Source organism: Myotis brandtii, unplaced genomic scaffold, assembly GCF_000412655.1.
Source record: "Myotis brandtii unplaced genomic scaffold, ASM41265v1 scaffold190, whole genome shotgun sequence".
Lineage (NCBI taxonomy): Eukaryota > Metazoa > Chordata > Mammalia > Chiroptera > Vespertilionidae > Myotis > Myotis brandtii.
In genome coordinates, this window is record NW_005357076.1 from 1717480 (window position 1) to 1736074 (window position 18595).

The window sequence follows — 18595 nt, forward strand, 5'->3', positions numbered from 1 at the left end:
TGAAGTGACCAGGTGTTAAAATTCCGAGAGCCCTGCTCCTCTGTCCCACCCCAGTGCCCCAGCCTGTCCTGAATGACCTTGTCCTTCCACCCCATGATACTGTTCTCATGCTTTGCTGAAAAACCTTGTTTTCACATGTACCCTTCAAATAATTTGAAACAAAGGTTTTATTCCTTCTTTTCCTTCTGGTGTCAATTTATTATCAAATTGTTTGATTTTAAATTCTTTTCTTGTCGTTTTGCAGAAGCCGAAAGCGGTATGCACTCTTCGTTAACTTTCCTCCCAACCTCCACCCTCTATCTTCACTTCTAACCGCAGGACTAACTATTTGTCAAGAATTCAGGAAGATAGAGATTATATATATGTGTATATGTGTATATAATCTCATTCCCTTGTCAGTATATATAGATATATATTTATATATAACTATATATGTATATTTATATATAAACCCCTGTCCAACTAGGGGACATAAAAATTGAAAGTAGCACATTGCTTTTCTTGTTTGATTTGTTGATTTTTTTGAATGACGCACTAACTTCTTTGCAGGAAACCTTAAAAAAAAAAACAACCCAAAAAACACAATCCTGTTTTCAGTCATGGCACCAATGATGGGAACAAATGCTATTCAAGTTGAAAAGGAGGACGCTTCTCTCCAGCCCTTGATGTCTGTTTCTGTCCTGTCCTGATGTGTCGTGGTGTCCACCAGACTCTGGTTTCATTTGTCTGCATCCCACATCCACATTCCCAGTGACCCCCGCTTCCCTGTGTCCACTTCCTAATTGGTAGAGCAGAATTCGTGTCCTTTTATCCACAAAACAGAGACCAAGCCCTTACACTTACTTCTTTTTCCTTAAACTTATTTAGATGATCAGATTTTGCATATGTGTTTCTTGGGCAGTACTCCGATGAGTACTGTCTATTGAGATGAACTCAGGGGCTTCTGTTTTTCTTAGTGTATTTGGGCATATTTCTTAATATGAAGTATCGCAACGTTCACCGTGTGACCTCACCTGTTTTGCTGCTGTTATATGTTGCATGAAGCATGACCGAATCCTCATCGATAGCTTTTTTTTGTTTTTTACCTTTTTGGGTGAATATTTCCAGTGCAGCTTCTTCAATGTGTTCTCTATCTAAGGGCGTGTTGTTGAAAACATACTGTTGAGATGCCTACTTATTCACCTTCTAAAGAGTTGTTTTTCTCTGTGGTTGTAATCACTGTCACATGTTTGTTTTGTAGTGTGTGTGTGTGTGTGTGTGTGTGTGTGTGTGTGTGTGTATGTGTAACTCTTTCCGAAGTCAGGTTCTTTGTGGTTTTGTGAGTAGATGTGTGAAAATAGAGGTGGCTTCCTGTCAGTTCGGTATTATTGACATGATCCAACTGCGAGAAGTTACTGCAACACTTTGCATCGCCAAAGGGCCACAGTGGTTGCACCTGTGCTGTTGGCTTTGGCCTTGGAGTCTTTTATCATGTGGTGAAGGCATGTTGTGATGTAGGCATGACTTGGCCTAAAGTGTACCAGAAAGTGACTTGGGTTGTTCCCAGACAAAATATCCAGCATTGTCCTTGCCAAATGAATTATTTTTTCTCCCTCCCATTCGGCCACTATTTTCCTTACATGCAAAATCTATTTGAAAATGCCATTTCTAAAATTGTTGGGATGGAATCAGGATAAACATGTCATTGGTGGACCACAGTGGAGGTCACTTGAGTCTGGCCGACTGGGAGCAATCTTTATGATGCTGTCTCTGTGTAAGTGCCCTGGGCTCCAGTGTGCTGAGCATGGAACCCACACTGTGGAATGTGTGTGTGTCTAGTTGTGTGGGACTCCGACAGCATATATTTTAATACCCAGAGAAATGAAAAGTCCCAGAAAGGCAACAAGAGTTGAGATTTGGGGTTTCTGGAGGCTGTGCCCTAACACAGCCCCTAAACTGCCAGGCAGCTGTACTCCCTGAGATGGGAACCAGTTGGTTCAAACAAAGTCCCACCCAACAGCAATCGCACATGACCTTGTGTGGTCAAAGAGGCCACTTTCAGGGGCATGATCCCTCTGGGCCCGGCATGAACTGAAGTCCTACATGGTTCTTATTCTCTTGTTCTAGGTAATGAAGTCCCATTAGCTTTCTAGACTCAGATATAATTGCAGTGTTACCAAATACAAAGTATGCTCTCATGAACGTGATATTTTTATAATTGCTCAGGGAATGGTACATTACACCTACCAGAAATTGAGTGGGGAGGAAAGAGATTTACACCTGTCATATTTATCCGTAATGGAGAAGGGTTTCCTTTAAAAATATCTCTTTCAGTTGAATTACTAATACTGGGTTGTCTCGCAAATCAGCAAACAAGTAAAGTTCATGATAATTGGAGGAGAAATAACGAGTTGTTTCCTAGTTGTTACCCATAAATGGTGGAGAAAGGGAAGACATCATTTTGCCCTATTAAGCCCCAAATCTTCACCCTAACCCAAGTTCAGCAAGAGATACACAGTGAAATGCACTGCAGCTTGAGACTTGGCACTCCCTCCCCTCCCGAGGGCACCCAGCAAGTGATGTTTCCCAGTGGACTGAGCCCTGCTAGCCAGTTTCAGGAGAATGTGTCTTACATTTAAGAACATATTTCAGATCTAAGTGAGTGGTGTTTTCAATATTGAAATCAATTGCTTCAACTTCTCGGGTGCCTAGGTGTTTATATATTTGTATATTTACATATTTATGCTTAATATCTCTGGGATATTGTTAGCTCACTTGCCACCCCCCTAGAAGAAGTGTGATCGTTCCTCCCATAGGCCTGACTGGTAGGAACTGCAGGTGGGCCTTTGAAAAGATCAGCTGTGACTCCTTTTCTCCTTAGTAGAGAGGGAAAGCAACACTTTTAGAACTAAGACCAATGACTTAGGTTTTTCACTCATTCCACAAAGAGTTGAAAAGTACCTATTCCATGCAGGGCTCTAAGCTGGCTGCTATGAGAAACTAATTTATAAAAGTAAATAAAATATGATCTTGCTTTTCACTCCTTTATGCACCTATGAGTTCCCTACAAAAGATATCTATTTATTCCATATAGTGAGCGAGGAGCTGAAGAATAAGTCTAGATTCAAAACTAGTGTGAGAGCAAAAGAAAAAGCATAAGAATCCTTGGGGAAGGGACCACACCAACCCTTGGCCTCCATCTATCACTGAATCTTTTCAGTGGAAATTAACAAAGCATAGAAGGAAGAGGATAATTTATAGGGTCCTTGGAAATGAGGGCAAGTCCATCCCGCCAAGAATATGTCCCTATTGGAATTCTGCTAATTGATAGATGGAGTTTTTTCTTAGAGATTTTCTTGATTCTTCACATGACATATCTCGAAGTTTATCTCTGTTTGATAAGCGAGTGAATTAGACAGAATTGGAGCCAGAGACTGATTTAAAGTGATGCCCAGGGAGGGAGACTTTTGGCTGTCATCAAGACACACAAACTTAACATTGGCTATTTTAAGACATCAAAGATCTTTGGAAAGATTTACATATTCCCTTTAGGAGGTGAACAACACATTCTAAGGATAGTAGGCACTTTGCAGGAACAAAAAAGAGTTACTTCTGTTTCAGATGCTTAGCTTTTTATATTTTCAAGAAGACGAGGATCGGTACTTCAAACTTTCTAGATTTGGAATGTGTATAGAAGACTTAATGTCTGAAATATCAAAAAGAGTAATATATTTCCTCAAAGAGTCTTTGAAACTCTGTGCCCTTACCCAGGGAGTAGTGTATACAGTGGTCCCTGGGTCAGGCTAGCGTGCTTCTCTACCAAACCCTTAAACATGCATGCAAGCCAGCCAGAGAGCCTCTTTATGTATCTAGATGTCTTTCCTTCAAGAGCTGGGCTCATTCTTTCAGCCTCATGCACCATGTAGAAATGATTGCAAGCCTCCAGCCCTGACCAGAAGAGAACAAGAGGACATTCTGAAGTCACCTGGTCAGTGATGTCCTTAGAGGTCCTTCCAGTGTCTTGTACAATCAGCCACAAAGGTTAAGGTACAGAGAGCTACTCTACTGTGTAGACAAAAGCCAGTCCAAATGAGCCCATCTACAGCTACTGTACAGGAATTAAGTCTCTCAGATACTATGGTCAGTGAAAAGGTCTTTCCGTGCCCGTAGGTAGTTTCTTAGCACCAAAGACAAAATGGGGAGCTGTGAGGCTGTAAGAGATGGTCTGCTTCTCAGGTGCTGTAATCACCTTGCTACTATTAACCGTGACTGTGTATTAAGGATTTCCTGTGTAACAGTCACTCGGCGCGTAGTATGTGCTTTAATTTTCTTAGCAACACTATAAGCTAGAGATTCTGCAGCCCATTTTGCAGACAAGAAGAATGAGGTTTAGCGCCATCCACATGCTCAAGGCCGGGATCTGAGGCCATAGGCCTGACACGTGCACCTGAGTACTCAACCACCAGCAGCAGCAACACTGAGATCTGAACACAGATCTGCCTTACTTCCGTGCCTGAATCTTTCCTCTACACCCTCAGACTTGACCAGGGCCAACGGAAGGCTGAAATAAATGATGTCAACCTGCCATCTATGGAGTGACAATCCCATATTCTTACTGTAGGCCAGTTGTTAGAGAACAGAGGCAATGAAAAGAGACTTTTCGTTGGCAGGAACCTTGCTATCACCGCCATGGCATAGTGGGGTTGACCATTGGAGTGCAATTTCTGAAGCGTGTGATGTAAAAAAGGGGAAGCAGGTTCTGTGTGAGGCTGTGTTGTGCATATATGTCACCAAGACATTGATGCCTCTCAAATTTCCTCTTTTGAATTGTGTTGCTGAAATCATGATAGGATTTGTTTTCACCAGGGAAGCTTCTTAACACTCTTAAATGAATACATGTCAATAGGTAGAATTTTCCAATTTTGAGGAAGTAGCTCCTTTAGAGTCCAGAAGTACTTGGAATTTTTCATTAGGTCCTTGTCCATTATTCTAAAGTGTACAGTTAGTGCTTCACCCTGTAACTTCACCAAGTCATGGGCAGGATGTGTTCCATGTCATGAGGCCAATTAAGGAAAAGCTGATGATTCCATTGAGAATGGAATATTCTTTTGGCTTTTTTTTCCCCCTCAAGAATACATAATAGAAGGAACAATAACCAGTAGACATAGAGCCTTCTGTGCATTGTCACTGGAGACTATGATGATCATCATGCCCATCTTGTGGGTGAGGAAATTGAGTCCTCGAGATGTCCTGTAACTTGCCCAAAGTCAGACAGCTACTGAATGGCCATGCTGGAGTTTGGACCCAATTTCTGGTTGCAGAGCCAGGGCATAGAAGAACTGCCTAGCAGGAACGGGGGTAAGAAAGTATGCCAAGTCCGGAATGCTGCCCGTCTAAAACGTTGCATTTAACCGGGAATCTGGCTAGCCTGTATCAGCTGGGGTCCTTTCTCCTCACGATCATGAAAAGTCAGAGGGTGTGCGACAACCGTGAAGAGTTGGTGGAGGGTGATTGGGAGGGGCCTCCCCAGCGCTGCCTTGTGTGGCCCGCTGCTGCCTCACTGTTGTCTGGGGTTCCAGGGAAGAACAGTCAGGTCTTCGTGGACTCTTGCTATTATTTAGTGTTAATAAGAGCAGTGACACGGGATTGGTTTCCTTCTGTCAGGCCTTGTTATGGGTAATAGGGGATGTTCTTGTGACCACAAACCATTATTTTGCAATAACCATCTACTCTGTTCTCCCAACAGAACAAAAGTTCACCTGGGTCCTTCCTGTATTGCTACAGGCACATCGCCCTGTTGCTCACAGCACTTTTCTGCAATGATTTTACCAGCAGAAAAGGATTACATGTTAATTGCCATCCTCCATTTTGATTGTTTTAGGCAGTTTAGGACTTCCTTTAGCCTGATTCCAAACATCTATTACATGGAACACCTGATTTTCAGATCAGACTCCCTCCGTTGTATCTGTTGCTGAATTTAGAGTCCCTACATTCCATATCCATTGAGCCCAGAGTCTCATCTCAGTCTCTGTGTATGGCCTTCCTGGATTCTGCTTTTGACTTGCAGAAAATTAAATTTGTTTGTTTCATCCATTTATTAGATTAGGATACATTTATCTCTTCTGTCAGTCCAAATACAACTTGGTCAGCTAATCTATTTATACCACTTTGAAATAGGACAGTGTATATTTAGGTTCATACTTCCCTGCAGGGGAAGTCTTTTTGTGGTAATTTGCATTTGTTTTCTAATTACAGTTTGCCCCAATCAGGATGTGCTAGACATGCACCTTATTCAGAGACTCTCTTACCTTTTTGTAAACGGCAGGCTGGAATCATTAAGTATTTCTGATTGCTCGCATTTTTCTTTTTCACTGTTCTGGTGGGCCCAGTTCCTTCCACACAGACCGCACATGGAATCTACTTCCATGTCCTTATCATGTCATGCAGATGTTCTGCTTGCTTCTGCATTGGTATGGGTGTCTTGTACCATTCCCTGCAGTGGTATGTGGTGTGTATACATGTCTGTTTCTGTATGCATATAGGGGTCCCATTAATGCTCTGTCATCTAACTGAAAATCGGTGAGGCAATAGCTTTATTAGACTAATAACACTCAGTGTTGACCATCAACAGCATTTTCTAAGGGGTACATTATTGGGAATTTTGCTTCACATCAGAAGCCCATGATGGCAACCCCATTATAAAAACCTGGCCCTGAAACCTAGATTTGCTTTGATTTCTGCAACTGGGAGTATGCCAACCTAGGACTTGAACAGCCAAGCTTTATGATGGCGTTATCCAGTTAAGTGTGTGGGACAGTGGACCTCAAGCTCCAGACGAAATCGTTTGGGACAGCATTAGACTAGTGGGCCCCCTATACAATTAACAATACCGTGTAGCCTTCAAGGTTTTGCACAGAACATGACCTGACAGATGTGTCTTCTTTGTTTGTTTTTGTTCACTGAGCAGTATATTAATTAATCCTGGAAACCATCTTAAGATCCAAGAAGGTACTTTAGGATTTTTCATCGCAAGTGATGCCAAAGAAGTTAAAAGGTAAGAGTTTATTTTCTCCTGCCTTCCTTTCCATTCCGGCGTAGACATCTTCACGCCCTGAGGTGGCCATGCTTCCATATGTACAGGGCCTGAACCCCAGAACATCCTAACAGGCCTCTGGTCATCTTCCTAACAAATCTTAGGAAGAAGGGATTGTGCTTTCAAATGTTTCCATGGGCTCCTCTTCACATAACCAGTTCCACATCTTTGAATTAGAATAACATTTCAGAGCTAGGAGAGCCTGCTTAGATCCTCCCTCATTTCCTAAGGAAGGAACCAGAGTTCCAGAGAGCTCAATTGATTGTTGCAGGCCCCCTGATGCTTGATGGCCCAGAACAACATAGCATAGGACAGCTGACTCCTCGGCCACTGCTCTTTACTTGAGAATTATCAGTTTTTACTTTAAGTGCCAAATGGAATCTCAAAAGGTTTGGATTAATTTCAGATGAAATACTAAACTGGCCATATTTCTATTTGTGGCCTTCTAGGTAAGTGGCTGAAGTTGTCAGGGATAGCCAGGATTTCGTTGGCCTCAATGGTTTATGACACCTTTGTTGATACAGTAAACCCCCGATTTTTTGGACCTCGATTTAATGGACTTTGGGTTTAGTGAACAGAATTTCTGGTCCGTATGTCATATGTGAAAGTTAACACCCTACTAATTTTAAAATGCTTTTAATCTACAGTAGCTTATAATTTAATTAACAGATTATATTGTTATTTTTTAACAAATTTTAGAGAATAAGCCATATATTGGAGAAAAACACTATAGTAATTTTGTCGACATAAGTAAATATTACATATTGACAACTATAGTCTACGTATTTAAATCCAAGAGTTGCAACTCCTAAACAATGTTCGGCGAATGATTAGCACATGATTACACCACCTCGCGTGGTGTAATTGGTTCTGTTGTCACATGGTATGACTTTCTGCAGCAGTTTTAACACACGTCAGCCCATGTTCCTATGTGCACTAAGCCACACCCCAACCCCCAGCCTTGTACATTTGTTGACTCTCAGTGACTGGTGAATGTATGCATTTACTAGGCCTATTGAGTTTAATATGTGGCAGCCCTGTTCTGAGTACCAGGCACCAGGCATTGATGAACGCATTTCCTACTTTCAACAACCTTAAGAGACAGCATTACTGTTCCTATTTTACATAGGAGGAAACTGAGGGACGGGTTGGTTAACTAACTTGCCCAAGCCACACTGCTAGTTTAAAGCCAGGATTTAAAACCAGGAAGTCTTACATTCTTAATTATTTGCCAAGACTGAGCCTGACACGCTGAGCACAGAACTATGATGTTTGACAGCTGATGCTTACTCAACATGCGCTCTTGCAAACTAGCCACAACAACAACAAAAATTTAAACTGAGCTATCCAATGGCTTAAATTTACTTCTGCAAAATTCCCATTACTGAGGTGTGGGTGAGGAAAACCTCTTTATCCGATTCAGGGTCCCCACTGTCTTAGGAGTACCCCAAGAACTGGGTCCACCTGAGAGGAACGTTGGGAAGGGGAATGGGACTGGACACCCTTTTCCTCCTCTGGAAGAGAAGGTTGTGCTCACGGCCAGACGGAGATACAACGCTGGAAGCGGCATCTCCGGGCAGGGGGCTGGGGAGCACAGCAAGTAGAACACGAGGCTCCCATTTGTGTAATCCTATTTCTTGTTGCATCTCTCACTAATGAACGTCACAAATACCAGGCTGTCCAAAAAAACAAATCGCCTCCCCTATTGGGGAGCGCAGTGTGTCTCATTTCAGTGCTTTATGGTCTTCACAAATACATGCTGACACAATCAGCTGCGCCGGCCTGTAAGTCCCGCGCTACGTGATGTGTCAGAGCAGAAGCTGTCAGTTAGGGGACTGCAAATAGATGAAGACTGCAGAAAGCCACAGACGGGCACTGGAGTTCTGAATGAAACTAAACAGGTTTTGTGCAAATGGAAAGTAGATTATGACGTTCTCCTATTGAGTTTGCACCCTCTGCTGCCAAACAGCAACAAAAGAAGTTAACGGATTCTGGCTTAAACTTTCAGATGTAGTATTTTAGGGGGGGAAAGAAGATGAAACCATCTGATTCCAGTTTTAATGAGGTCACTCTGGGAGAAGCATTTGGGCCCTTGTCCTTTACTCCTGGCCACTAAGCATTTTGCTTTTTAAGTAACCTTCCCATAGTATTTAATGTGGGAGTCACAGAATGGTGCCTCATTGGCTCAGTTTGGCTTATAGACATGATTTGAGCCACAATTTTTTTTTTAAAAAAATAGTTTCCAAGCTGAAGAAGTCCTAATCTTATATAAAAATCCCTCTCATTGGTGTCTCCTGAAAAACATGCAGATCCAGCATTACTGAGCAGCATTCATTCATAGGTCACTCACTTCCCGGGACACTGCACTAGGTGCCAGGGAAACGAGGGAAAGAAGTCCCTGCTCTCATGGGCTCCCTTCCAGGGCGGGAGAAGTACAGCTGTGTTTATTCATGGTGCAACACATTCATGCAGCTGGTCACTGATTTAGACTGAGTGTAAGTGGAGGTGGCTCGGAGCGAGTGACGATAGAGCAGAGATTGGGGTGATGTGGAAGAATCCATCATGCAGAGATCTGAAGGGAAGAGGAGACATGATGGGAATAAGTTTGTTGTGTTCAGGGAACTGAAGGAAAAGAGGGTGGTCTGGGGTGTAGAGTGGCGAGGTGAAGTTAGAAAGAACGGTAGGGCTAGGTTGAATTTGTTATCAAATGGAGACATGGGAGGGTTTTTGCTGGCAGTGATGCAGTCTGAGTTATATTACTAAAAGGCCTTTGCACGTGCTCTGAGAGAATCAGATGCAGTGGAGCAGGAGGGGAGGCCAGGAGACTAAGAGGCTACGGGGTAGATTAGGTGAGAGGTGATGGCCTGGGCTAGACTGGTGAGTGGAGGTGGTGAGAAGTAAGGCCAGCTCAAGATATATTTTGGAAACTTTGTAGGACTCACTCATGAACTGTGGAAAGTGAGGAAACAAGAAGGACAAAGAATGGAGCCTAGAGTCCAGCTTTCCACAATTGGGTGGATGATGGGAAAATGGGAGGAGGAGCAAGTTGGGGGTGGAAGGAATCAAAGAATCCTAATTGGGCCGTGTGAAGTAGGGTATATGGAGATGTCATAAGGGCAGTTGCATCTAAGATTCTGAGTGCTGGGTAAAGAGGAGGACTGGAGATGTAAATTTAGATGCTGTATCAGTGAGGGTCCTGGCAAGAAACAGATGACACACTTAAGTGGAAAAAGGGGAATGTATAAAGTTGTGGGCAGAATTAAGGAAAACCCACAAGGGATGGCAAAGTACCCAGCGTTAGTAGCAGTGGGGAGCCACTCCCAGCACTAGTCAAGGGGAAGGAGGGCTGTTAGGACGAGCAGAGGGTGTGCTGTAGGAAAGGCTGCCTCACAGGGGCTGTGTTCTTCTGTAGGGAGATGGTGCTGCTACCATTTTATAAGCTGGTAGCGAGGGGAATGACTCTTCTCACCCTTCAGTCTCCTGCTGGCTCCCCCATTAGACAAGCAAAATGAGAAATCAGAGGGCAAGGGGACCCTAAACACCAGCCTTGCAGGATGCAGATCTGGTCTTGGTGATGTCAGTGGCAAGGCCCCCAGCTAAGGCTACTAGAGGAAGGGGTAGGTGAGCGGGAGAGGACGCAGAGAGGAGAGCAGAGAGAGTTGAGGTGGGAGGAGGAGATACGGCATAGATCCTGAGGGGTGTACAAAGGCTCCTGGAATCCACGCCCAGGGATTTAAAGTGAGATCAGTCAGCAAGGTTGTTTCCCCAGCAACACTCAGCTGCTCAGTGCAGGTGTGCAGTAAGGTAGGGGCTGTGCCAGGTGAGCATGAGAGAGGCAGAGATGGATGGGGAAAACAAGGGTACTTGCAAAGAAGTGCCACTTGGCAAAAATCAGCTGGAACTTACATACCCTGCCCTCATCAGTTGGGGGATGTGTCTCTAGGTCACCACAGACCCACACCCTCACCCCATTTCACTCACTAACTTTACCTGTCTGGCCCCTGTGGGGATTTTACTTTCAGAATCTAGCTTTGATTCATGAACTAGTTGTGCTTTATCTTTTCAAAGGTCTATTCAGGCTCATCATCACCTCATCATCTCTTTAGTAGAGATGTGTTTAAGACCTTGGACACTGGGAATAGACTTTGTGGATTTGAATCCTGGTTCTGCCACTCAGCTGTGTGACCTTGGGCAGGTGGCTTAACTTCTTTGTTCTTCAGTTTTCTTGTCTGTAAAACAGAGATAATAATCACACCTCCTTCAAAGGATTGCTTGAGGATAAAATGCATTAATGCTTATTAAGTGCCTAGAACAGCACCTGGCCTAAAGTTTGTGCTCTATGAATGTTAACTATCATTATTAAGATGAGTAGGAACATCAAATGGGGGGAGAAAATGGGCAAAGGACGTGGAAGCACAATTGCTTCCTCCTGTCCTACACTTCCCCTTTCGAAGCAGGTCATCATTGATTGGGTTTTTAGCCACTGAGGGCAAACAATCAGCTTCCTTTTATTTTTTTTGTAAAATAGATGAAACCTGGCATTTAAGGAAATAGTGGATGAGCTATTAGGGTGGAAGGAGCACGGGGCTTGAATCTAGAAGGCTTGGGCTGGCCAGGTAGCAGTACAGGATGACTTTAGGCAGTTATGACACCTCCTCAATTTATCAATGAGGACACAGAGACACAGGGATTTGGGCTGCAAGATCTGAGATCTCTTCCAGATCAAAAGTCTTAGCAGTGGTTTCCAAATATGCCAGTCCTGCGAAAAACATGAAAAGGAACCTGGGAATAAGGTAGTCAAGAACTGTGTTTATTTCTTTATAGCCCTGGTCAAGGAACGGCCATGTTTCCCCCTGGCATGCACCTTCGTGGTGGGAGTGGTGAAGGTGCTGGGCCAGGGGTTTTGTTAGTCCCTGGACTCAGAAGGTTGTGAAGTTGTTCCAATGAATTTTAGCACCTCCCAGTACTGAGAGGACACAGGCCTCCGGCTGGGGCTGTTTTTCTAGACCGGAGCATTTAAATAGCGCCTGGCTTTATTCTGCCTCATCCAAATTAACTTGGACATGGCCGGTGCACTTTATCATCACATATTGACACTTGAGTCAGATGAGGTGACATTCCCATTGACTGATTTCTTTCTCTGGGCCTCCTTCTACTCACCCCAACCTTATGCTGCCCTCCGCCCACCCCATTCCAGTGGTCAGCTGAGCTGGGCTCCACAGTGAGAAGAAAGCCTTCATTTATTATATGATCTCGAGGCTGGAGGCTATGGGAGTTGGCCCAGCCAACTTTGCAGTAAATATGGGTGAGGAGATCCCAGAAGGAAATGGACAGGAGCCCCTCGATCCATCACTTTTGATTGTCTCTTTCTCATCTCCTGAAATGAAAGGCTGCTGTCCGAGTGACAAGGCGGACATATGTATTTGACTGAGGAACGTCATCCTTGTGCCCCTTTAATGTACAGTTCACCAGGCGGAGGATTTCCGAGGTGGGCTTCACTTCCCCACTGAGGCCCAGGGCTGCTCGCCCCGGGTTCTGAGGAGCAGCCCCGAAGGCTGCGCTCCGAAATGAAAGACGGGCAAGCCGACTCACGGTCACATCAGCAACCTTTCCCCCAGTTCCTTTTCAAATGAAAGTTTATTAAAAGAAGCACTAACTCAAATCACAGAGACCTGTGTTTGAAATAAATGGTCTTGCAGCAAACATTTCCGTCTGTAAACGTCTAAACCTTTGAAAAGATGAAAGGCAGTGGGGGCCGGCGTGTTTCATTAATTTGGCACCACGGAGGAGGAAATGTGGTGCTCATTTCATTGGGGCGGATTATGAAACATGTCAGTTTTTCCATTCTCTTTCTCCAGGGCATTTTTTTACTGCAAGGCCTGTCATGATGACATCACAGATCCCAAAAGAATAAAAAAATGCGGCTGCAAACGGCGTAAGTAGCGTTTCTTTCCCCCATCCCTCCCTCTCTCCTTCCTTTTCCCGAATTCATTTCCCTTCTCCTTTTCCTGTTAAAGAAACACTAAACATCAAGAGCTTTCTTGAACATGTTTATGTTTCACCCAGCAGTTTAAAGAGACATGAAATAAATACCTGTCCTCGCTTTAGTAGAGCAGAGGTTGAAAGTTCACCACCGCCAACACCTAGGCGTAGCCCTAGTGCCCTGTCTCACTCCGTCTCTAACAGGACGCCTCGGTGGGTGTCCGGGCGAGCACAGTGAGTATGGTGTACGGAGAGGAGGGCAGCTAAGGCCGTGGAGGAGGGCATTTCTGCACCGTGATTCCCAGTGGGCTGGGAATGCCCAGGGTACAGATGGCTGGACTAGGGCAGAGAGGGAAACCGAGGTGAGGACTTGGTCTCCCGAATGGGGCTGACTCTTCCCATTGGATGGCTGCAGGTTTCGGTACCAAAGGCCAGAGCTTCCAACTGCAGTACCTTCAGATTGGCCCAAGGAAAGACCTTGGCCATGGCCAGTGGATTTTGTCATTGAACCAGGGACCAAGGTCAGACACCAGTGCTCTTCGGGGTCAACGAGACTGGGCCCGGTGGCTTCTGGCACAGGCTACCCCAAACCCCTTCTGAAGCAGCCTGCCAATGGGGCCTCTTGAGAGGAAGTCAGGGATGTGGGTCGTGACAGCGGGCTTGGAGCGGGCTTTGCCTGGAGAAGGCCGTGCCGTTGGCGGTGATCACGTTGCCTTGCCTAATAGCGATCTCTCACAACCCCAGAGAAAACGGTGATGATGATGCCTGCCTTCCTATGTGCAGTCTTTTCAAAGCGCCTTAGGATCATTATTTGCTTTGATCCTCATCATAACCCTGCATAATTGGCAGGGGGTGTTATTAATCCCGTTTTACAAAAAGGAAAAATTAAGGCTTCAAGGTCACTGACAGGATGAGGTTGCTGAGAGTGACATAGACCCAGCAGACAGGTTCGGGCCTGCCCGAGGCCTCTCTCAGTGCTGTGTGCGACCTTTTGGTTAGGAGACAAGGCGAAGTGGGTGACCGTGGGTCTGCTGAGTAGGAGTGCAGTTACAAAGGATCGTCCCATAAAACACTTTTTCAGAGCAGGAACCAAGCAGAGACCCCCATTCCTGGGATATACCGACTGGCAGACACAGGGTTTATTACTGCACCCCTGGGGGAGGGGGAACAGTAAAAGCCAAACCAGCGAGAGGTCGGTGCCTCTGCTAGGGCTCGGAGAGGCACGCAGCCTCAGGCCGATCCCCGGGCACTCTCAGTGTGGAGCGGTGTCTGTAGAAATCTGCTCAGGCTGCTTCCCGAGTCTGGGGCAGCTGGGCCCACGGTTTGCTCCCCCTTCTTCATTGACTTAACACACAGAGTCCCCTCCTCTCAACTCTGATACCCACTAAGATGAGTATTTATGGAAATCTCAGAACAAGAGCCTCTGACTTCTTGGGGCCTGAGAATTCTTCTGTTCTGACAACCAATCGGGAAGAGTGTCTAAGGGCTCTAGAACACAGAACAAACCCAGTCCATGAATCAAAAGGCCCTTCTCAGCAGGAGGTCCACCCCAGCCCTGCCTCACAAGCTGTGAGCTCAAAGCACAGCCCAGCTGACCAGGCCTCTCCCAGATCATTTCCATCAGAAGCAACTCTCCATCGGAGGGGGAAGTAAGACAGTAACAAGTGCAGGAGGCTGAACCCCTTGGTAAGAGAGTCTCGCGGTGGCGTGAGATGGGAGATGCAGGAAAGCCTTGAGGCCAATCATTCACAGAGAACCTGGTCCATGGGGCATCAGTGAAACGCACTATTGATTCCTCACTCATAGAGTTTGAGTACCTTGTTTGTGCAAGGCACTATTCTTGATGCTAGGGATGGAGTGAGGAACATGATAGAGCCCCTTCACTCTAGTGAATGATCATAGAACAGTGGTCATAGAAACAATGAAATCTATTCAGGTAGAGACAGGGGCTATGAAGAGATTGGAGTCTGCCTGAGGGTGTGAGGAACCCTGCAGAGATGTTGCTTCAGCTAGAAAGATCTGGAAGACCTCCCTTGGGAGGTGGCCCTGACCCTGAGGCCCAGTCCAGGGAGGCAGAAGAGGGGAACAAAGGCCAGAAGTAGAAGTCAGTTTGCAGTGTTTGAGGGAAGGAAGACCGGCAGGGGAGCTGGTGGGATTGGAGAGAGGGGTGCGAGATGAGATCAGAGAGGAAGGCAGGTGCCATGATAAGAAAATTGGGCTTTAGTCCTACAATAAATAGAGCCGTTTTTAAGCAAGGAAATGACATCATCAGTTCCTGTCGATCTCCCTGGTGACTGGACAGAGAGCAGAGTTGGGGGCAGGAGTGGAACAGAGGGATGAGAGAAAGCGGTTGGACTCCCGCTGAGCTCTTCCTCAGAGGGACTGTAGTGGGACCCAGCAGAAGAATTTTAAGTCCTTAAAAATGAGGATTTGGCCTCTAGGACATTTTCCCATCTTGGTTCTAGGCAAGTAAACAGCAGCGGCTTTTAATATCATCCTGGACGGAGAGGCGCATAATTGTTTGAAATAATTTTATTCTCTTCATTTCCATTCACATTGGCTCAGCTAGAGGGGCCTGTGAGCTCCCATCATGCACAGCACAGATTGCCACGGAAGGACGGCCTCTCTAACACCAAGCCAGTGTGGCCGGGGTCTCACTCCCTTCGCTCTGCACCCTCCTCCCCACGTGGGCTCCTCCTCTCACGGCAGCCTTCAGCTGTGAGGTTCATGTTTGATAACAATCAGAATTTCCCAAATATTGTTCTTCCCAATTAAAAGGCCACAGCAGCCTGTGCCCCAGAGGGCAGGATGCAGGTGTGTAGGTATAAATGGTAGTTAGAATAAATGAGCTATTAAACATGAGGCATACCTGGCAGGTCAGGAAATGGGGGGAGCTAGATTTTGGTTGCAAAGAAACTTTCCTTAGAAGGAGCTGGAATTGTCAATAATGAATTGAATGCACATCGCCTGATGCCCTAAGTTGGAGAGGGCAGCCAACCCACAGAGTCATTTGTCCAAATCTGTTAGGCCAGGTGTTAATAATCCACCCTGAGTGATACATCTCCACAATGTAAGGGCAGAGCTGGTGACAGTCACTGGTCCTCATTCACAGCTTCCCAACCCTCCTCTCCCAACCCCGCTCTTCCCTGTCCTCCCCACCTCCATCCCCCCGTTCACTTTTGTTCAATAACGTTGAACGTTTTATGTCATACACTCCGGAGAAATACCGAGTGTGGCCATTCCATGCCTGGCAATTCTGTGGGAGTACAGTTTAATTCTTGCATTTCTTTCCATTTCTTCATAGCTCTCCATCAAGGAAGAGGGCCACATTCGGTGTCTGGCCAAGGAGCAAGCTCTCAGAATCCATTTACCCATTTTCTTTTTCTGTATAACGAACCTGGTCTAATGATTGATATTTTCTCCCCCAGCCTCTAAAAGTTGGCCAAAGGGTAGACTCCTCGGGGACAAGTCATGTCTAAATTGATGTGTTTGAAGGAATTTTCTTGAACTTCTAATCATTGACATATTTTTGATTTATTTTTCTCTTTGCTGCCTTGGAATACGGCCCCTACTCTATTATAACCGCACACTGGTAGTGATCTATTGTGAGTAACACGGGTTCCCAGCAGCCCGGAGTCCAGTCCCCTGTCTTTCTCTAGAAGAGACTCTTATTTTCTGTACAGTTTCAGTCTCTTTATTCCTTGTGGTATTTATGTTGCATGTAGCAGTGAACCATGCCCCAACTCCCTCACCCAACAGTCTGCAGAGCAGCCTGGAGCTGGAGAACCTGAGAGCAGGACCCCCTCTGTCCGCCCCCCACCCCAAGCTTCTAGCCAGCCTCTGGCACTGTCTTATTTTTCTCTTTGAAAATAAGACCTCGACAACAGTGTTTCTCATGAAGGCCTGTCTCAGGACCTTGAGGGGACACTGAGTAGGCCGAGGTAATTACCACTGTAGCTCCAGACACCTCATCGATTGGGGATCATGGTCACGCTTGCCTTTGATAAATTACACTTGGTCTCCTCGACTCTGGAGCTCAAATTCTTATCCTGAAGCAAACACATATACTACATATATACTTATTCCTGTGTTGTGATATGTGTATATATATACTTTATATGTAAAAAAAGTATATGTACCAGTACTTTATATGTAAAAATGTACATTTTTATATATAAGTGTGGAGCTACTTTATAGAGAGAGTTATGTATTTATTACAATATATGTGCCTCTCTATATGAGAAAATGCGGACTAGAGAGTTAATTGGACACACCAGCTTTGTAAGTATCTAAATGGCCTTAATGGAGACAAGTATTTCCACAGTGGTAATTATTTCTGACAATCTATGAAGTTCCCTTGTTTTAAACTCAAGTTCCTCCTTTAATCAGGACCCACTAGGACATCCCCAGTTCCTCTGTGGGTGTTAGTCAGGCATCTTGGGAGATGTTTACTGGTTTAGCAGACATCTACTTGTTGAAGGCAGAAAAGGTGGCTCAAGGAGAATGCTCCGTTTCACCCATGAGCTATGCAGAAGTCTGAGCCCACGGATGTGAGGCCCCGAGCCCCCTAACTCACTGAAGGAGTAGGGCCCCTCCCACCCAGAGGCTGCGCCTTTCAGGGCCAGCGTCTCCATGTGGCTTAGAGCAATGCTGCTCTCGGCAGCACCAGAAATGAGTGTGGGGTTTCCCTCGTGTCCGTGAGACCACTGAAGACGAGGGGCAGCCTGCAGCCCATTCAGGCCAGCGGCCCTGGGATGTGGAGAAGACGGCTCTGCACCTGGTCCTCTCTGACTCCTTTGCAGCAAGAGCAGGTTGGCCGTCTGGTTTGGGCTCATCTTCAGACTCTGAAGGTGTAGAATGCTCAGGGTACAAACGAAAGCGAGCAGTGACCTTCCTCAGTCCCACGACCCATTCTGCCAGACCTGCAGAACGCCTCCAAGGGTGGCTGGAGGGCCATTTTGATATCCGCAGAGCACTAACAGAATCTAGTGATCCTTCAAAATCTGCGGGGAGTCTTGATGTCAATCAACAAACAACCCTAGTGCCAAATTCCTCTGCCTTCTCCCGCCACAATGTGGTGTTGAGAGGGCCGGATCGACCAGCTCGGAGGGCTCTGAGCTGCTGACATTAACCAGCTTTTCCTTCCCTCTCTTTCGTTTTGGGGAAAAACCACCTGAAAGACCTTTCTTCTCCCCCCAGAAGCTAATAGGAGGAATTTTGCTCATTTATAGGACTTGAAAGAATGCCCTCTGATTCCCAGTGTCACGTCAAGCAAATGCCTCTGCCTTACACCTCAGTGAACTTCTTCTTCCCTGGATGTTTTTCCCTGTAATTTTAGTTGCTACGAGCATATGAGGAGCAGCTCCAGGGTGGAGGCTTGGAAGTAATCCTTCCTGCATTGGATTGATTTTAAACATGAGGTTGTGATCTGACAAGTGTCTATGAATTGAATGGCAGCTTTGTTTTTTCCTGCCACAGTTTCCCCCTGAATTGCTCCATTTAAAACCTAAACTACGCCTCCCCCCCCCCCCCCCCCCCCGG

General features: G+C 45.7%; 1 protein-coding gene across 32 annotated transcripts in view; it reads left to right on the plus strand.

Moving 5' to 3' along the window:
• Positions 1–18595, plus strand: part of KCNMA1 (potassium channel, calcium activated large conductance subfamily M alpha, member 1) — a 697075-nt gene that overhangs the window by 553138 nt on the left and 125342 nt on the right. For 19 of the 32 annotated variants that reach the window (XM_014538328.1, XM_014538331.1, XM_014538335.1 and 16 more), the window contains 2 exons: positions 6947–7033; positions 12931–13007. In XM_014538328.1, coding sequence (XP_014393814.1) covers positions 6947–7033; positions 12931–13007 — 164 coding nt within the window. Of the gene's footprint in view, positions 1–6946; positions 7034–12930; positions 13008–16650; positions 16660–18595 lie in introns of all 32 variants that reach the window. The other 13 variants (XM_014538327.1, XM_005864642.2, XM_014538330.1 and 10 more) reach the window with 1 other exon arrangement.